General features: G+C 42.5%; 1 protein-coding gene across 1 annotated transcript in view; it reads left to right on the top strand.

Moving 5' to 3' along the window:
• Nucleotides 1–20,379, top strand: part of ACAD10 (acyl-CoA dehydrogenase family, member 10) — a 53,011-nt gene that overhangs the window by 22,330 nt on the left and 10,302 nt on the right. Inside the window, exons 7-12 of the mRNA XM_008572708.1 lie at nucleotides 1,026–1,094; nucleotides 3,155–3,336; nucleotides 8,506–8,656; nucleotides 11,692–11,837; nucleotides 13,466–13,639; nucleotides 17,640–18,040. Coding sequence (XP_008570930.1) covers nucleotides 1,026–1,094; nucleotides 3,155–3,336; nucleotides 8,506–8,656; nucleotides 11,692–11,837; nucleotides 13,466–13,639; nucleotides 17,640–18,040 — 1,123 coding nt within the window. The remainder of the gene's footprint in view (nucleotides 1–1,025; nucleotides 1,095–3,154; nucleotides 3,337–8,505; nucleotides 8,657–11,691; nucleotides 11,838–13,465; nucleotides 13,640–17,639; nucleotides 18,041–20,379) is intronic.

The following is a 20,379-nucleotide window of genomic DNA, read 5'->3' as shown; positions in this document are numbered from 1 at the left end:
TCCCTATGTGGGATCCGAATCCGGGGCCTTGGTGTTATCAGCACCGCACTCTCCCGAGTGAGCCACGGGCCGGCCCAGAATAGTCATACTTTTAGACCTAATAATTCTAATTATGGGGATCTATCTTACAGAAATAATTTCCAAATATTCGTCTTTCTAGATATCATATATTAATGATTTCTAGTTTAATTCTATCGAGGTCTGAGAAATAGTCTAATATTTCAATATTTATTGAGTTTTTATTGTCTTACTTTATGGACCAGCACATGATTAATCTTGGTGAATGTATTGTGTGCACTTGAAAATAATGAGCATTCTGCAGCTGCTGAGTGAGTGTTCTAGAAATGCCAATCAGGCCAAGTTGATTGGTAGTGTTGTTTGGATCTATATATTTGGATAAATCTATCTTAGTCTGGTTCTATCATTACTGCGAAAGAGGTGTTAAAATCTCAACAATGATTGTGGTTTGTCTTTTTCTATCTTTAACTGTGATCATTTTTACTTCATGTATTTTGAAGCTCTGTTGTTAGGTGCATATGCATTTATCATTGTAATATCTTTCTGATGAATTAACTGTTTTATTGTTTTGAAATGTCCCACTTATTTGTCTCTGGTAATATGTGGTCTTGAAGTTTACTTCATCAGATATTAAAGTAACCACACCAGCTTTCTTATGCTTACCAATTACATAGTACTTCCTTTTCCATCCTTTCATTTTCAACCTATCTATGTTTTAATATTTAAAGCATGTCTCTCATAGTGTTTTCCTATCCAATCTGATAATTTCTCTCTTTTAATTAGAATGTTTAATCTATTAAATTTAATGTCATTATTAATATGTTTGATTTAAATCTATAATTTCACCATTTCTTTTTTGCTTGTCCCATCTGCTTTTCATTCTTATCTACTTTTGGGTCAATTGAATATTTTTTAGAATTCCATCTTAGTTTATGCATGTACTAATTAAAAAATTTTTTTTCATCAGTTCAGCCAGCAGTTATCCCCATTTTTATTTATTCTGGCAGGATAATGAAAGCCCTTGCAAATACTGGAGTACCTGTCCCCAATGTTCTTGACCTCTGTGAAGATACAAGGTAAAGTTCAGATTTTTTGCCATTGCGTATTCAAGCTACAGGAGAGAAAAGCTCATAAACTAACTCTAATTCCAGTTTGTTAAAGATAAATTAAATTTGGGTGAGAGAGGAAAGAGACTTTATAGACCAGAAGTTCTCAGATCTTTAAGTTATCCTGAAAGATAAAGACATGCCTGCTTTTGTGAGAATTGGTAGAACATATCTTTGTATTTATTTATTTATTTATTTATTTATTTATTTATTTTTGGTGTCTGGTCAGTATGGGGATCTGAACCCTTGATAAAACATATCTTTTTTTTTTTTTAACTTGTTTTTGTTTTCTTTTTTTAATCTTTTTTTCTTTTTATATCTTTTTTTCCATATTCCAAAAATATATATTCATCTGGTTCCATGTTGCTTATTTTTGTTAATTTTTATCATGGTCTTTCTAAACTGTTTTAAACAGCTTTTTTTTTTTTTTTTTTTTTTACTGGCGGTTGGCCAGTATAGAGATCTGAACACTTGACCTTGGTGTTACAACACCGAGCTCTAACCAACTGAGCTAACCAGCCAGCCCTCATATTATCTTTTAATTCTATTTACTGTGAACTTTTGAAGTACCATTGTATGTGTATGTAGATAATATATATATAAAATAACTTTTTTGGCTGAACCTTTTGAAGTAAGTTGCAGATAGCCTGCATCTTTTAAGAATGAAAACATTTTCTTTCATAACCACGGCACATTATTACACCTAAGGTAATTAACATTAATTTAATGATATTACTTAATATCTAGCCCATGTTCAAATTTCCCCTGTTGGGCTTGCTGGTTGACTCAGTTGGCTAAAGCACAGCCTTGTCAAGTGTTCAGATCCCCATACTGGCCAGTTACCACACACAAAAAAAAATTCCCCAGTTATCCTAAGCATGTCTTTTACAACCGTTTTTCAAGTCAGGACAAACATTTATAATGGTAGAATTTTCAAGACAATTTCTTAGAGTAGTAAACTAATTTCTAGTAATGACTAAAAGATGGGTTAATGACATATTAGTAGGTCACCTTAATACTGTCAGGTGGTATATATGCCATTCATACCACCAGTAATGCTAAAAATAACATCAGTGACAAGAAGGGATATTTATTGAACCCTCATCGGAACCAGACACCATGCCAGACACTGTATATATTTGCTCCCTTAATTCTTATATCTACCTTTTGAAGTAGGTATGGTTTACAGATTTTAAAAAAACCAAAGCTCAGAGAAGTTTAGTAAGTAAGTCTCTCAGGGTCACCCTGCTAGTAAAGTGCAGAGGTGGGATTTAAACCTGGTTCTGTATGACTCTGAAGCTCCTCTTTCAACCATGCTGCTTTCTACGTGACAACACTTAAACCTATTCCAATGGCTTTTGTAAATGGACCAAAGGGAAAAAAAGAGGCATGCTGGCAAAGTATAGACAGGTTTTGTGTGTGTGTGTGTGTGTGTGTGTGTGTGTGTGTGTGTGTGTGTGTGTGTGTGTGAGAGAGAGAGAGAGAGAGAGAGAGGAGGAGGAGGAGGAGGGGTTCTTCTAATGCCCTGCACTTATGTACACCCAGAAAGGCATGCTGGCAAAGAAGTATAGACAGGATGTGTGTGTGTGTGTGTGTGTGTGTGTGTGTGTGTGTGTGTGTGTGTGTGTGTGTGTGTGTGTGTGTGTGTGTGAGAGAGAGAGAGAGAGAGAGAGAGAGAGAGAGAGGAGTAGGGGTTCTTCTAATGCCCTGCACTTATGTACACCCAGAAAGGCATGCTGGCAAAGAATTATAGACAGGATGTGTGTGTGTGTGTGTGTGTGTGTGTGTGTGTGTGTGTGTGTGTGTGTGTGTGTGTGTGTGTGTGTGTGTGAGAGAGAGAGAGAGAGAGAGAGAGAGAGAGAGGAGTAGGGGTTCTTCTAATGCCCTGCACTTATGTACATCCAGTACTCTGGGTCTGAACTCTTCACCAGCATTCAGACTACACTGAAACAGAAAGAGCAGTGCTGTGATGAACAGCCCACCACATTATGAGTTGCACCCCTAGAACACCCTGTCTGTATACCTCCCAGTGTCATCGGCACCCCCTTCTATTTGATGGAGTACTGCCCAGGCCTCATCTACAAAGACCCCTCTCTGCCAGGCATAGAGCCCAGCCGGAGGCAAGCCATATACACTGCCATGAACAGAGTCCTGTGCAAAATTCACAGTGTGGATTTCAAGGCTGCAGGCCTGGAGGACTATGGGAAGCAAGGTGAGAACTGGTCTTTCCATCACTAGTGGCTCTGCTTTTAGAATCTGAATGGTTTTGGGGTATTAACACACCAAATGTTTGCTAAATGTAAGGTGGGTTTAGCTTTCTCCTTGGAAGTCCAGTTAAATTTTAACAGACATCTTGCTTACTTGTACATTTTATCCTTGGATAAATCCACTCATGAACTACAGAATCTCTCTTCTCTGCAACTTTTATCTCACTGGCCCATTTAAATTTTTCTTTTTTCTGATATTGGCCAAGGATTATTAAGATATATTCTTCCCCCTAAATATTCTTTTCAACAGGGATGTATTTTTTAGATGCCATTATACCAAATTGTTTTATTTGTATATTTTGTTTTTGCCTTTTTTTTTTTAAGTGTGAAAATTCCAGTTGTTCCTCATCCTTGTCAGCATTTGGTATTAGTAGGTTTTTTCTTTTTTTTTTTTTTTTAGCCAGGTTTATTGAGTTGGACCATTCTATGAATTTTGTCAAATGCACACAGTTTTACAACCAACACCACAGTTGTCTCTGTGCTCTTGCATAGAGAAATTTTAGCATGAGCCAAAGAATTTCACTTTTTCTGTCCTGCAGAGTTCAAGATTATCTGACTCTTGACAAGTATAGCTTCTTGGTTATAGTCAAAAAGATTCTTTCAGGGCTGGCCTGTGGCTCACTTGGGATAGTGTGGAGCTGATAACACCAAGGCCACGGGTTTGGATCCCTTTATAGGGATGGCCGGTTAGCTCACTTGGGAGAGTGTGAGCTAAGCTGTATTTTCTTCTTCCTCTGCTTTTGACCAAAACATGCTGGTTTTCTGTAGCACCTTATCAAAGGCCACAATATGTGTCAATGTACATCAACTTTCTAAGATATTTCTGCTGAGTTACCAAAAGTTCCTCCACTCTACAGGCACGTGGTCTGAGTTCTCAAAACTAACAGTGTGAAACACTTTGTTATACCAGAGCAGGATTGCCAATTTCCCAGCAAAATTAAGATAGTCCTCAGTATCTCCACTTCCTCTTTGCACAGCCAGTTCCATATTCTTTTCTTTTTTTGGCAGCTGGCCTGTACAGGGATTGAGCCTTGGACCTTGGTGTTATCAACACCATGCTCTAACCAACTGAACTAACCAGTCAGCCCGTCAGTAGTTCCATATTCTAAGATCTGACATTTGTAGCTCTCTATACCTGAAGCCAATTTTTGTGTTAGTTAGGCCTTTTAAAGTTGCAGATTTCAGAAATCCAATCCAAACTGGCTGAGTTTGAATTTTAAAAAGAAATCTATTGACTCCCATAACTAAAAAGTCCAGGTATTGAGCCTTTGTTGGGCACAACAGGGTCCACGGACTTCAGGAATCAGTTTCTCCCCTTCTCTCAGCTCTGGTTTTTCTTTTTTGTTGTTGTTGTTGTTGTTTGTTTGTTTTCTTTTAATTTCATTCCAAAATTCTTCTCTTTTGGTGACAGAATGGCCACAAGTTGCTCCATTATTATAGCTTAAGCAGATTATCAAACCAGGGCAAAGAGAAAGTCCTGGCCCAGCTTGGGTTAGGGAACTAGCTCTGAGCCAGTCACTGACCAGAGGGATACAGTGATCTGATTGACTGGTCTTGGGCAATCCTTCCCTAAAATTGAGGTGGAAGTCAGCCACCTCTAGACAATATGGAGGTGGAGGTGGATCAGTTTCTCCAAAGGAAATATGATTGTGTACCAGTAAGGTTGCCACATTTACCAAACAGAAATACAGGATGCACAATTAAATTTGAATTTCCAGGGCCGGCCCGGTGGCGCACTGGAGAGTGCGCCGCTTGGGAGCGTGGCAGCGCTCCCGCCGAGGGTTCGGATCCCATGTGGAGACCGGTTCCTGCTCACTGGCTGAGCGCGGTGCGGGCGCAACACCGAGGGTTGCGATCCCGTTGCCGGTCCCCGGTACGGGCGCGACACTGAGGATTGCGATCCTGTTACCGGTCAGTAAAAAGACAAAAAGGAAAAAATAATTTGAATTTCCAATAGACGATGAATACTTTTTTTTGGACATATTATTGAAGACCCAAAACCAACAATTTCAGGCACTTTACTGCCACACACAACTTAGCAGATTTGCCAATATTTCAGCCCAAATTGAGGGGGTCCTCACTGCCTGCACCCCTTCCTAGTACAACCACATCCACCCCCCCAACTGTAACCTGTTGGCCAGAGATACCAACTGAGTGGGGGTTCCCCTCCACCTTGGTGGTCCCATTGGGAAATACTTATACTACAAATGTATTTGTTGTTTATCTGAAATTCAAATTTTTTTTTTTTTTTTTTTTGAGACCAGCCACACCGCGCTCAGCCAGTGAGCACTGTGAGCGCACCGGCCATTCCTATATAGGATCTGAACCTGCGGCGGGAGCGCTGCTGCACTCCCAGCGCCGCACTCTCCCGAGTGTGCCATGGGCTCGGCCCTGAAATTCAAATTTAATTGGGCATCCTGTACTTTATCTGACAGCCATAATCACCAGTAAAAGGGACAACAGAAGCTAGACAGGCCAGGACTACAGATGTCCCATATATTGTTGCATTGTTTTAAAGTGGAAAGAGCAGTGGACCAGAAGTCAGATGCTCATTTGTCAGCTAACCCTGGGTGACCCATGTTACTTTGTCAGAGTTTTCTCAACAGTACATGTTGTGTTATAAAACCCCGCCCTGCCTGCCTCCCAGGGTGAGATGAAAAGCAGATGTGGCGGCAGCTGATGCAGTGCTTTGAGTGAGGAGGAAGGCTGCAGGTGTAGCAGGCAGTGTGGCGTCCCGCTGTGGAGAAAGAACCCCTTATGGAAGCCTCTCCACATGCTGTCCTGTCCTTAGCCTGCCTTTATTTTTAAAGTGGACTATTTTGATGCTCCTTCCACTGACCCGTTAGCACAAAGAGACAAAGAAGAAATCTGATCTGATTTCTTTTTTTTTTTTTTCGTGTCCGGCAACGGACCGCAACCCTCAGTGTCGCGCCCGTACCGGACTGGGACCGGCAACGGGATCGCAACCCTCGGTGTTGCTCCTGCACCTCGCTCAGCCAGTGAGCGGGAACCGGTCTGTATGTGGGATCCGAACCCTCGGCGGGAGCGCCACCGCGTTCCCAAGTGGCGCACTGTAGCAGTGCGCCACCGGGCCGGCCCCCTGATCTGATTTCATGTGACCCAGGGCCAGCCTTCTGGGCCCCTGGTTGTGTTTTTTTTTTTTTTTTTCTTTTTTCGTGACCAGTAACGGGATCACAACCCTCGGTGTCACGCCCGTACCACGACCGGCAACGGGATTGCAACCCTCGGTGTCGCACCCGCACCGCGCTCAGCCAGTGAGCGGACCGGTCTCTATATGGGATCTGAACCCTCGGCGGGAGCGCCGCCACACTCCCAAGCACCACACTCAACCGAGTACGCCACCAGGCCAGCCCATGAGCATGACAACATAAAGCATCTTCATTGTATTTCGGGTTCACAGGTCCAGCTACACATTCAAGAAACCTGCAATTTATCAGGTTGTGTCAGAACCACAGTTGCTGGGCAGGGCATTGTCTATACACAGAAGAGTTACATAGATGCCACTGTTTGTGTAAAAGGGGAACATGTAAATAGGTTTAAATATTGAAATAAATTCAAATGTTTGCTTGCGTAAACATAAACTATCTCCAAAGGCTACCTAAGAACTGGCCACATGGGCTGCCTTTGGGGAAAAGAGCTGAGTGGCTGGGCAGAGCAGTGGGAGAAAGACTTCGCTGCATTCCCTTTTGTCACTTTCTAATTTTGAGCCATGTGAATGTGTTAGCTATTCAAAAGAACACATGTAAACTTGTAGGGGCTGGCTGGGTAGTTTCCTTTACTGCTGTCTTCTCTTGTAATTCTTGAAAGCTGGAAGTTGGTTTTAAAGGCTTGATTTGTTTCAAGTTAAATTTCTATGGATTTTGATCTCCACATCTCACAGTCCAGATGGATCCTCTGAAGGGCAAGTGTCTGCATTCTCTGAGAATGCAGTGGATTCCACAGAAGGAGCTTGATCTCTCTATTCCTGTCTTCCTTTATCCCCAGGGGTCCGTTTTTCTTTTCAGATGAGGGATGAGGGCTTGGCTTAGAGCCAGGGACCTGACATGTTTATTAATTACATCAATAATTGTGGCAACTAAAAATTGTCAGTTGACAACAGATAAGGGTGATGATAATAATGGCCACCACTCATTGAGCAGCCTTCTATGCCAGCACTGTACTTGACACATTGTATATGGATTCCATTTAGTCTTCACAACAACCCTGCAGAATATAGGTATCAATACTTTCATTATACCGATGAAGCACTGGAGACTTGGAGAGCTTACATCAATTGAAGAGCTTGACTGTGAGCCCAGCTGACTCTAGAATTTCTTCCAGTTTATGTTCCCAGATGGAACTTGCGAGTCTCTCGACTATGGCATCTCTTGGTTTCTTAGCAAGCAACTGAATAATAATAGCAAACACTTAGGTAGTACTTACTACATGCCAGGGACAGTTCCAAGGGCTTTACATATTTTATCCTCCCAACATCTCTATAAGGAGCATTTCAAGATGAGGAAATGAAGGCACAGAGAGGTTAAGTAGCCCATCTGAAATCACACAGCTAGAAAATGGCAGAGCTGGAATTTAAATGCTGGAAGTCTGGCTCCAGAGTTCATGCTTTTAGTCAGCCATTGTTGTTTAGCCAAACAGGGATTTATTAAAGGTTATTGGGAATCTCACGAGATCTGTGCAAGGGCCACAGATTGATCAGTTTTGGAGTATGTATGGCTGGGAACAGTGCCCAGATCACACTGATCTGGCCAAGGCAGAATAGCCAGTGGCTTCCATCTTGGGGTGGCAGGAGCATCATGTGGGAATTTCCCAGTCCTAGGAACATGTTCAAAGATGTGGCATCACTGCAGAGCATTTCAAAGGGTTTCACCGCACTGGTTAATTTTCAAAACCTTTGGAGGTTGTTGAATTGGCACTCTTTGTCCTGATCCTCTTTCCCTCAGGGGACTACATTCCACGCCAGGTACAGACCTGGACTAAGCAGTATCGAGCCTCAGAGACCAGCATCATCCCAGCGATGGAGAGGCTCATCGAATGGCTGCCGCTCCATCTTCCCAGTCAACAGAGGACCACGGTGGTAATCCTCTTTCCCTCAGGGGACTACATTCCACGCCAGGTACAGACCTGGACTAAGCAGTATCGAGCCTCAGAGACCAGCATCATCCCAGCAATGGAGAGGCTCATCGAATGGCTGCCGCTCCATCTTCCCAGTCAACAGAGGACCACGGTGGTGCATGGGGACTTCAGGTAGACCCAGCTGCAAGTAGAGCTGAATATTTAAATATGAAAAATGAGGGAAAGGCATTCAAAGGGGGAAATCAAACAGTTGGTCTTGGCCCAACATACAGTTGTGTATTCTTCCCACCACAAAGTATCTCCTGTGTGTGGCCTTTTAAGGCAGGGTTTCTCAGCCTTGGCACTATGACATTTTGGGCCAGAGAATTCTTTATTATGGGGGGTCTGCTGCACATTGTAGGATGTCAGACATCATCCCTGGCATCTACCCACTAGATGCCAGTAGTACCACCCCTCTTGTTGTGACAGCCAAAAATGTCTGAAATGTCTGTAGACATTGTCCTGTATCCCCTGGAAGGGCAGCATCATTCTCAGTTGAGAGTCACTGTCTGAAGGTTAGGATGAGTGAGGGTGCCTCTTACCACCCATGAGGTCAGGTGATGGACATTTTCATTGGGTTTGGAATGAGAGGAATGAAAGAGAGTGGACATGGTTTTCTGGAGGTACATGGTAAGTCTATAGCATGGCTAAAACTGGAATTTCAGTGTGCCTTGCTTTAGGCTTGAGAGTTTGGCTTTATCTTATCATCTCTTGCTGTTAAAACTGCCTGTTAGGCACTTGGGTAGCTTTTGTAGTGTGTTCTTTTTCCCAGAAGTACCTGGAGGCCTGCTTTTGATACATGCATACCTTATTTGGGCCCTGACGTACTTGGTTGTTTTCTTGTCTATCCTGGGGAGCTGCACCTTTTGTTAAACAAGGCTAGACAGTAAAGGCTAATTTCAAAGATATTTCTTCACTGGTTTGACCAGTTTCTCTCACTCCCAGCTCATTATTCACCTTTAGTGACCTCCTGAGTTTGAGATTGAAAGACTGGACTTTTCTCTGTATCATGTGGTCGTCCACAGGAGAAAGATCTATCTGCTCTTGTGTCAGTCTCTGACTGGACCACGTGATTTTCCCACACTGCTTGAGCTTGGCACACAGCTAGGCTGCAGCTGAGTCTCTTCCATCTTCTCCAGTTGGGACTCTGGAGGACCTCACCTGAAAGTGCCCTCCTTGCCAATCATTGCAGCCTATTTCCTTTGGTGGGGAAGACTTGCAGGTGGCTTTTGTGTCACCAGCCCATAACAGCTGCTCTGTGGAACTTATCTTTGCCTTTCTTTGCACTTCAAATGTCCACAATTGTGGTTAAGGAATGAGATGTCCAGCGGTGGCCTGAGCACCTCCTCCCTTAGCTATAATGAGGTATGATGATCATTTATGATGATGCTTTCAGAAAAAGCATCCTCTCATTGTAGAGAGCATGCTGCTGCTTATTGATCAACAATTACAATCAAAGCTATTTTCAACTGTTAGTAGATGGAAGAACACTTCTTGCTCATAGAATGAATTAGTGATGGTGGGAGTGTAAACTGGGACAACCACTTTGAAAAGTAACAGTAACGTAGAACATGGGAACAAACTACAACTCATAATTCCTCTTCTAGAGAAGCATTTGCACCTGCACACCAGGAAACTTGTGCAAAGTTGTTCATTTTGGGGTCATTCTTGTAATTGTCATACATGATAAATTGTGGTTTGGTCATCCATTGGAATTCTGTTGAGCAGATAAAATAAACAAATTTGCTGTACATAAATCATCATAAATAAATCTCAAAAAGATAATGCTGAGTAGGAAAAAAGTAAGTTCCAAAAGAATATATACAGTATAATATCATTTATATAAAATTAAAAATAATTGAAAGAACACTATATATGGTTTATAGGTACATGCGTAGGTAGAGTCATATAAAAATGACCAAGACTGATACATACCAGCTTCAGGATAGTTATCTTTGTGGAAGGAGAGAGAGGAAAGGGAAGGAAGATGGAGGCCATTAGTTAAATCTATAATGTTTTATTTTTTAAAGATCCAAAGCAATCATAACAAAGCAGCAGCTATAACATCTCTTAAGTCTGAAAGATGGGCACATGGGTTTCTGTTATATCATTCTCTGTATTTTTCTGCAAGTTTGGTAATTACTTTTTCTTTTAAATAAAGCATGCCTTAGAGCCCTGGCAGGAAACAGAATGACTCAGAGGCCATTTGAGGAGAGTTTAACACAGGAGTGTAGCATGGTTTAGAGGAACCACTGAAGAACATCCTGGAATCCTGGGGTTAGCAACAGTGGAGAGTTATTACCACCCCTAGATCTGAAGAGGGAAGTGTGTGCTCTGGCTATTACTACTTTATAACAGACTGCTCCAAAACTGAGTTGCTGTAAACAAAGACAGGGATTGTTTTGTTCTCAAATCTGCAGTCTGGGGACAGGAAAGCTATTTCAATTGAAGTGGCTCTCAGGCTGGGGCTGGAATCATTGGAAGGCTGGCTTGCATGCTGGCCCTGGGGCAGAGCAGACACGAACAGCTGGGCTCTTCAAGTCTCCCTGTCTGTCTCTTTGTGGTTTCCCAAATGGTGTCTTCAGCATGGTGGCTTCTGCGTAGCTGTACTTATCTGGATGATCAGGGCTCCAAAGATGTTAGTTCCAAGAGAAGGAGGGCCAGCTGAAGCTGTGTCACCTTATCGGACCTAGTCTAGTCTCAGGAGTCCCTCAGCATCACTTCCATCTGCATTATATTTGTTAGAAGCGAAGTGCTTCAAAGGGTGAAGAATTACTCTCTACCTTTTATGGGAGGAGTGACAAAGAATGTACAGACCTGTTTTAAAACCATCATAGGGAGGGAGTAATTACCAGAACCCAGAGAGGGTAGTGATGTGGGGAGGCTGCCTGGCCAAAACTGTGGCCCTCAGTAAAGGGATCCAGCCACCCCTCAGCTATCTGCACAGAGGGAGCTGGGGGAATAAGTAGCTCTGGTTGGCTTCATCCATCTGGAAGCCAGAGGGCATGGGCCCTCGGAGGACACAGCGCAGCTCAGGCTCCCAGGCACAGAGAGGGTGGTTAGGGTGGGATCAAGCCTAGAGGGAAAAAGGGGCCACACCGGGCACAGAATACAGCCGAGCAGTTGGTTTTCTTAGCGCTGTCTCTCCATTCCCTTTGGCTTTTCAGGCTGGACAACCTGCTGTTTCATCCAGAAAAGACTGAGGTACTTGCTGTCCTTGACTGGGAACTTTCTACCTTGGGTGACCCCCTGGCTGATGTGGCCTACAGCTGCCTCTTTCACTACCTGCCATCCAGTTTTCCCATGCTGAGAGGTAGGAGCTGTTGCTGGGGGCAGAGAGGATCAAACCAGCTCATTCTCAGAGTGTTTAGGAGCAAACTTATCTGAAGTAGCTTGTGATTGGGCTGGGGTGTGAAAGTGAGGTCCTGGTGATCTGGGTAGAAGATGTAACTGGAATGCATTCCTATCACATTTGGGGGAAAATGGGTGTATGTTAAGTGAAGAGCAAGTCTGTATGGGCACCTCTTATGCTTTCATACAGGTAACGTCTACGTATTTCAATTTTTAAAATTGAAAATACAAGTTTAAGGCTGGCCAGTTAGCTCAGGTTAGGTCAAGGGTTCAGATCCTTTACCAGCCAGCTACCAAAAAAAAAAGCATACAAGTTTATGGTAAAAACATTAGAGCCAACAGATAGCAAAAAAACAAAAACAAACCAAAAACGTTATCATTAGTAGTCTCTTGCTGACATTCTGGTATCTGTCCTTGTCATCTTTTCTTCTGTGTGTTATAACGGTACCTCAAAAAGTTCGTGGAAAAGTAGAAGGAAAAGAGAATACAAATCTTTCCATGAACTTTTTGAAGTACCCTCATATATGTTCACTTTTTTAAACAAAAATGTGATTTTATGATTTTATGATCTGCTTTTTTTCCCCCATGAAATTGTATACTTTGGAGGTGTTTTCATGCCATTATTTGTTCTACAGCGTAATTTTTATTATTTATAATTATTATTTTTGTGGCTGTGCAATATAGAGATTGAACCCTGGACCCTGGTGTTATCAGCACCATGCTCTAATCAACTGAGCAAACCTGCCAGCCCTAAGCATAATTTTTAATGACAGCATAGGATTTTATTGTACAGAATTAATTTAGGACATTTGGTTTAATTCCTATTTGGATATTTAACTTGTTTCTGATTTTTTTATACACCTCCTCTTTCACCCCCACAAAAAAAGGCAAGGCAGTGGACATCTTTTTTTTTTTTTTTTTTTTTTAAAAGATGACCAGTAAGGGGATCTTAACCCTTGACTTGGTGTTGTCAGCACCACGCTCACCCAGTGAGCTAACCGGCCATCCCTATATGGGATCCGAACCCGTGGCCTTGGTGTTATCAGCACCACACTCTCCTGAGTGAGCCACGGGCCGGCCCCTACAGTGGACATCTTTGTAGTCATATCTTTGACTTTCAATAATAAGGTATACTCCTAGGATCAATTCTTAGGAATGGAATATATTATGTGCTTCCAAATTGTGCAAATGTCACAAATGAAGCAAATCAGTGAAATTTTTTATTTGTTGTAATTATGTTTTTTATAATTTGGTGGGATCTCTCTTTCAATGCTGTTTTTTTATCAAACGACTGGTCGAAGATAATACATATCCACCCTGAACTGTGGTCCAGATGGAATTGGAGGCCTCATTCCTTCCTTTACTGCCAATTTAGTCTGAAACATTTAAGAGCCAATTTGTGAATAATAGTTTCAAGCCTGGATCCCCAGCCATCTGAGGGAGAAAAAGCCATTGAAATAATGAGTAACCCTTGAACTAGTTGTGAAACTAGTTTCCAAGAGACATAGTGATTTTCACATTTAAAATACTTGCCAGCCACAGGGGAGGTAGTTGTTGACTGCCGAGGAATGGCTCTGTCTTTCCCCTCAGGTTTTGGTGATTGCGATTTGACTCATCTGGGAATCCCGACTGCAGAGGAGTATTTCAGGATGTACTGTCTTCATATGGGCATCCCTCCCATTGAGAACTGGAACTTCTATATGGCTTTCTCCTTTTTCCGCATGGCTGCAATCCTACAGGGAGTCTACAAACGATCACTCACAGGTAATGGGATGGCCACCTGACTGCATGAGTCACACACAGTCAAGATGGCTCCTCCACCTGGAAGCCCTGGCATGCCTCCGAGGCTTTGGAGGGACTGATTTGGCCAGAATTCTATAAGATTCAGTTAATTCAAGCATTTGTCATATATATATTGTTTAAAATATTTAAACTTTTTTTTTTTGTCCTTTTTGAGACCAGCTGCACTGCACTCAGACAGTGAGTGCTGTGAGCGCACCGGTCATCCCTATATAGGATCCGAACCCACGGTGGGAGCACTGCTGCGCTCCCAGTGCTGCACTCTCCTGAGTGCGCCATGGGCTCGGCCCTAAACTTGTTTTTTAATGATTAAAATAATGCACAAATTTTTTTTTTTCAGTAAAAGCATACATGCACATGATAAAAATTTGGTCATATAGAAGAATCTAAAATTATTTTCCTTCCTTCTCAGCACCTGCCGAATCCTCTAGTGCTAACTATAGCAATTCACAGGAAACACTTTCAAAGCACCACTAGGCACAGCCACTCACAAAATTCAGATTCTGGAAAACTTTACTGTTTTCCAGACACTCAGTTTCTTCAGTAAATACATTTTAAGGGGGAAAAAGGAGGGAAAAAGGAGCCTGTAGATTAAGAAAGACTTCAACATATCAGCCAGTTACAGTGTTTGGACATTATTTGGGTAAGGTCCAAATAACAAATTATTTTTACAACAAATTATAAAAATGTTGTTATTTTTATAACAAATAACAAATTATTTTAACAACATTATATATATATATATATTTTTTTGTCCTTTCGGAGATTGGCCGCACCGCGCTCAGCCAGTGAGCGCTGTGAGCACACTGGTCATCCCTATATAGGATCCAAACCCACGGCGGGAGTGTTGCTGCTCTCCCAGCGCCGCACTCTCCCGAGTGCGCCACGGGCTCGGCCCAACAACATTATATTTTAAAATATTTTTATAATATACTGAAAACTGAATTCGGACTGGATAGCCGATCATGTTAAGGAGTTATAGTTAACTATTTTTCAGTGAGATAATGGTATTGTGGATTTTTTAAAGTCTTTGTCTTTAGAGATAAAAGAAATATTCATAGATGAAATGATCTGATGTTTAGGATTTACTTCAGAGAAATCCAGGGCAGCGGGAGTGGGGATGAAGTAGGATTAGCCAGGCATTGATAACTGCTGACAGTGTCAGACAACTGCAGGTTCATTATACTCACCTCTCTACTCTTGTGTATCTTTGGAGTTCTCCAAAATTAAAAGTTAAAAACAAAAGGTAGGAAGAAAGTAACAGAGCAGCAGCTTTGCTAGTACTGTGGGGCGTTCTTGGCTTCACCGTCAGCGACTTGCTGTCAGCATGTGCTCTCAGTCAGGTTGCCAAATTCTTCTGAGAGAAGCAGCTGCAGGAGAATTGATTGTTCATTCACAAGTATCTGAGCCTCTACTAAGTGCCAGCACTGTGCCAGGTGGACTAGAGATACAAAGTCATGAGCTAAACAGTGTCCAGAGAAAAATTAGTGTCTGCAGAATTTCTAGTTTAACCCTACCTGATCTGAGAAGTAGGGGTCTCAATAAGCAGGAATTCCTGGAAATTTTTCCGTCCTTTGGAAAGCATCATCTGTAAGCCACCATTTTCCATTTTTATTATGTCTTTGCGATAAAAGCTAACCAGAAACATTTAATTAAACAGAATGGCTCCTAAGTCCTTAGGTGATGAACAAGCCTGATGGACTGTCAACATTTCCTAGCAGGCTGGAACACGAGTTTCCTAGAGCACGAGTTCCCTCTGTGCTCTGCTGTAGTGCTCTGGGGATAACAAAATAGTTTTGCCCATTAAGAATTACCCATTTTAGAATCTCCCTACTGGATTGTCCTCAACGTGCCTATCAGGAAGCCCTTTGACATGTTTCTAAGATCCTGTGAGCCTTGGCTTGACTTCCGGCTTTTCTTGGCTTGGAGGTAAAACACCCCATGTGTTTGCCACCACAGAGAAAAACAGACATGCTTTCCATTCAGGCCTTTATTCCTCTGATCCGAATTGTGCACTCCCACCCAGGAGGCCAGCCAGACATACTGAGGAAGTGGCTTAGTGAAAGAATATGAGTAGTATAAAAACATTCAGATGGGGGGGGCAGAAAATCCAAGTATATGAGAACAAATATTATTTTTCTACATTTGTCCTCTACAATTAGCTGTTAAAATTATATATTTTTTGGTTTGAACAGGTGAGATATTTGGTACTCACCTGGAAACATGGGGTTTAGAGAAGGAGTATTTGTCTTAAAGGTGTTTTCTCTGTGGTGTCATTCATAGGAGACTTCAGATCATCATTAAATTGGGAGGAGGAGAGTGACCAGAGATTGATAGTCTGTACCAGCCCATCCCGTGTGTCACTTTCCTCCCTTAAGGAGTGGGTACGGAAGTTTTGCGTTCTTATAGATGGCTGTTGAAATTCTAGAAAGGAAAAAGTGATTATAACTGGATCTTAGGTGAATGCCAGTGATGTGGTCTCTTCTGCTGAGACTACATTTGGGAAAATATACTGGAAGTGATAGCTTTAAATGAACCCAATCTCATCCAAGTGACTTTATCAGGGACAAAGCAGCACTCTGAGAGCGAGATCCAACTAAACAAGACAATTAAGAATTCACTTCATATTCTGTTAGGAAAAGAAAATCGTTATGAATAACAATGAATTTAGGGAGAGTATCTTTCCTTATGATGTGGCATATGCAGTCTGAGTAATGAGGGGATTTGCAGCGCATTTGTACCCATCAGCCCTCACTGTGTGTCCACAACACAGGGAAGGGGCTGTCTGGTTCCCAACTGATCCCTCAGAGCCTACATCCATACCCAACACCCAGAAGGTGCACAGCCCACTGGACCTCAATAGGTTCTGTGCTGGGTAGTAAAGAATTTGGTTCCTGATGCAGTAAGGAATAGTGTAAACTACCTTTAACACCAAAGCTGAATGAAAATGGCTCTTGGGCTGGCTGGTTAGTTCACTTGGTTAGAGCATGGTGCTGATAACACCACGGTCAGGGCTTCAGATCCCCTTACCAGCCAGCCACCAAAACTTGAAAATAAATAAATAAATAGACAACATACACACAACAGTGTGGGTAGACCTCAAATGCAGTACTCTGGGAGAAAGAGCCATGCTGAAAAGACCACATGCTGTATGATATATGTATTTATGTGACATCCTAGAAAAGACAAACTGTAGCAACAGAGATCAGTGGGTGCCGGTGGCTGGGCTGAGTACAGAGCAATACGAGGGAAGTTTAGAGATACTGGAAATATTCTGTAGCTTTATGGCAAAGGTGGTTACCCAACTATGGGTTTGTTAACTTGCAGAGTTGTACACCAAGGAGGTGGTACACTATACCTTAATTTTTTTTTAAATTTGGGAAAAAATCCTTTTTTAAAAAAAGTCTTGATGCACATATTAAAAAATTAAAGATAGACAGTGAGTGTAAAACTAGAGTGAGCTCTGCAATGCAGGTGTTGATTGTTGGTCCAGACAAAATGGTGCCTAGAAACTGGCCATTCATTCAATCAGTTGTGACACTGCTATTACCAGTTTCAGAGCAGGGCTTGTGTAATGCAGGACTTCTTATAGCCCACTAGTGACAGGAGAAGTCATTTGGGGTGTTCCTGATTTAATTTAGTTTCTTTAGGAAAAGAAAAGCTAAAGAGCAGGGAGCAGACAGGCCTGAGCTTGACTACTGGTTCCCGGCCCACTACCTGACAACTCGAGCAAGTCACCTCCCTTTCTAGGACTCAGTTTCCTTGTCTGCAAAGTGCAGATTTAAACAGTTATATTGCTTTGGGAATTCAATGAGCTGTAATAATAGCTCTTAGCACAGTGTCCAGAAGGTAGCAAGTGCTCAGCAAATGGTAGTAGCTGCTGATATAATAATAATATCATATGTTAACATTATTGTGAAGGGTTGTTTGGGAGTAATCACTATTTTCCTTTGATTCTGCTTAGGGCAAGCAAGCTCTGCAACTGCAGAACAAAGTGGAAATCTGACTGAATTAATGTCCAACCTGGCATGGGATTTTGCAGTCAAAGAAGGGTTCCGGGTTTTCAAAAAGATGCCAGCCCCAAAACTGTTAACAAGGTCCTACCACACATGGGCCAGTCCACAGTCCCTGCTGAGCCCCACAGGTACGAGGAGTTACAGCTCCATTCCAGAAGGTTTCCCAGCTCAGGCCTCAAAGGGAGCTCTGGTCATTTCTCCAGAGGGCCTTTCCCCACCTGCCAGAGAACTATATCACCGGCTGAGGCGGTTTATGGAGCAGCGTGTGTACCCCGTGGAACAAGAGCTGCAGAGGCACCAGGCCTCAGGGGACAGGTGGAGCCCTTCCCCACTAATAGAAGATCTCAAGGTAAAGCAGCATGTTGAGGGTTGGTAAGACCTTGTTAACACAGCAGACCCTCCGCACGTCCTCCTGGGCTCATGTGTTCTCTTCCCAGGCAGTGAAGATACAGAAGAACCGAAGCAAATGATCTTGGCTTCCCATTGTCATCAGAAAGAGCCAGCTCTCGATTCCTAGTTTTCTTCTCATTAGTCTTGCTGCATGAACATGTCATGGCAAGGTAGTGCAGGTGTGAATGCACAGCCCAGGCAGAGGAATGCCGTGTCTGTGGCTTAGATAGCCGGGACAGGTGGGCTTATTTATACCTATTTGAATTATATACATTTGAAACAGTGTGATATATCAACTAATAAATCTTTCTGTAGAGAATCTATAATGTTAGAGCTAGAGGGCCAAATCGATCGTAAACTGCATTTGTGTGTTATGTGCTGGCTTGCAGTGATGCCACTTTATCCGATAAACAGAAATAGGTGCCGTTCTTTGTCAGTGTTAGTCTTGGATTGTGTTAATTTTTAAGTTATTTGATATCTTCAGGAACACAATGCAACCATTATCTACTTTTCTAAAAAAATAGCGTTATCAGGTTTTTTTTTTAGTTACAAACCTATTGCAAAATTAAACAAGCTCAGATACAACACAATTATGTAACATAGAGAGTAAGAGTTCTCCATCGTTCTCTGTCTCTGAGATAATCACTGTCAACAATTTGGTGTATTATGCTCCAAGCTTTGTTTTTCTGTTATATACTAACATGTATTATTCCTCTGTTGTAATGGAATCGTTCTACGTGTTCTAATCTCCTGCTTGCTTTTTATTTATTTATTTATTTTTATTTATTTATTTATTTTTTGACTTTTTCGTGACCAGTAAGGGGATCACAACCCCTGGCTTGGTGTAGTCCGCACCACGCTCAGCCAGTGAGCGCATTGGCCACTCCTATATAGGATCCGAACCTGCGGTGGGAGCATCGCTGCGCTCCCAGCGCCGCACTCTCCCGAGTGCGCCACGGGGTCGGCCCATCCTGCTTGTTTTTTTAATTTAATGATGTATCACCTTTACTTGTAGCACGTGGAGATGGACTTCCAAGGGGTCCTGCAGTCAGGGTGCACCATAATATGTCTAGCCTACCCTTGACTGAAGGACATTGTGAGGTGTCTCAGTTGGCAATCTAGGTGTAAGCCATTGAAGCTAACTCTGGGTCACTTAAACAGCAAAGAACATTAGGTACTTGATAACATTGACAGGGACACTGAAGAGTTGGTTTTAGAAGTGTAGAAGCGAAGGGAAGGCAGACCACAGGGAGCATGGCCGGGGGTGTGTCCCAAGAGCAGCCAGCTAGGATGTCTTCCCTGGACCCTTTCTAAGGACTCAGGATTTAAGGTGGGAATTTTCAGCTGGCCCCAGTGTAAGTTCCATGCCAACACCTTCATTGCCAGGGAGAAGGGGGAGCGTCTGGCTCCCTTCAGCTTCTGCAGTGGGAGACCCGGCCCTGACCGCACCAAAACTTAAGTAATGAGGGAGTCTCCAAAATAGGAAGGGAGTTTGGATCCTGGGAAAGCAAGGAGCATTGAATAAGTTCTTTTACATGTTTCTTTGCACATTTACCGTTTCTACAGGATAAATTCTTTGAAGTAAAAACAGTGGTCCAAGAATGAGACCTTTTAGAGGTTAAATAAATATTATCAAATTGTCATCCAAAAGGTGTTTAACAGGGTAGACTCCCATCATTAATGTGTGAAATGCCAGGGCCGGCCCGTGGCTCACTTGGGAGAGTGTGGTGCTGATAACACCAAGGCCACAGGTTCAGATCCCTTATAGGGATGGCTGGTTGGCTCACTTGGAGAGCCTGGTGCTGACAACACCAAGTCAAGGGTTAAGATCCCCTTACCGGTCATCTTTAAAAAAAAAAAAATGTGAGAAATGCCCCTTCCCTCTCATGTTGGCTGGCACACTTAATTCCTGCCCACCGAATAGAAGCCAGGCATCAGCTGCACAGAAGCACTGGAGAAGCAAATACTCATGCAGCAAACACCTCCAGACTCGAATGTAAATGCCTAAGAAAAGTCCGTCTTTTTTTTTTTTTTTAATGTCTAATTTATTTATTTATTTTTTTATTTTTTTATTTTTATTTTGTCAATATACAGTGTATATGATTATTATGGCCCATCACCGACACCTCCCGCCCTCCTCCCTCTCTCCCCTCCCCCCCAAGAATGTCCTTTCCGTTTGCTTGTTGTAACAACTTCAAAAAAAGTATAGTTGTTATATCTTCTTCCCCACCCCACCCCCCCCGGTTTTTTTTCTTTTTGTGTGTGTGTGTGTTTGTGGGTAAATTAATTTGTTTATTT

This window comes from Galeopterus variegatus, unplaced genomic scaffold (assembly GCF_000696425.1).
Source record: "Galeopterus variegatus unplaced genomic scaffold, G_variegatus-3.0.2 Scaffold823, whole genome shotgun sequence".
Lineage (NCBI taxonomy): Eukaryota > Metazoa > Chordata > Mammalia > Dermoptera > Cynocephalidae > Galeopterus > Galeopterus variegatus.
Note: the sequence above shows the minus strand (reverse complement) of the source record. Positions and strands in the feature narration are given on the sequence as shown.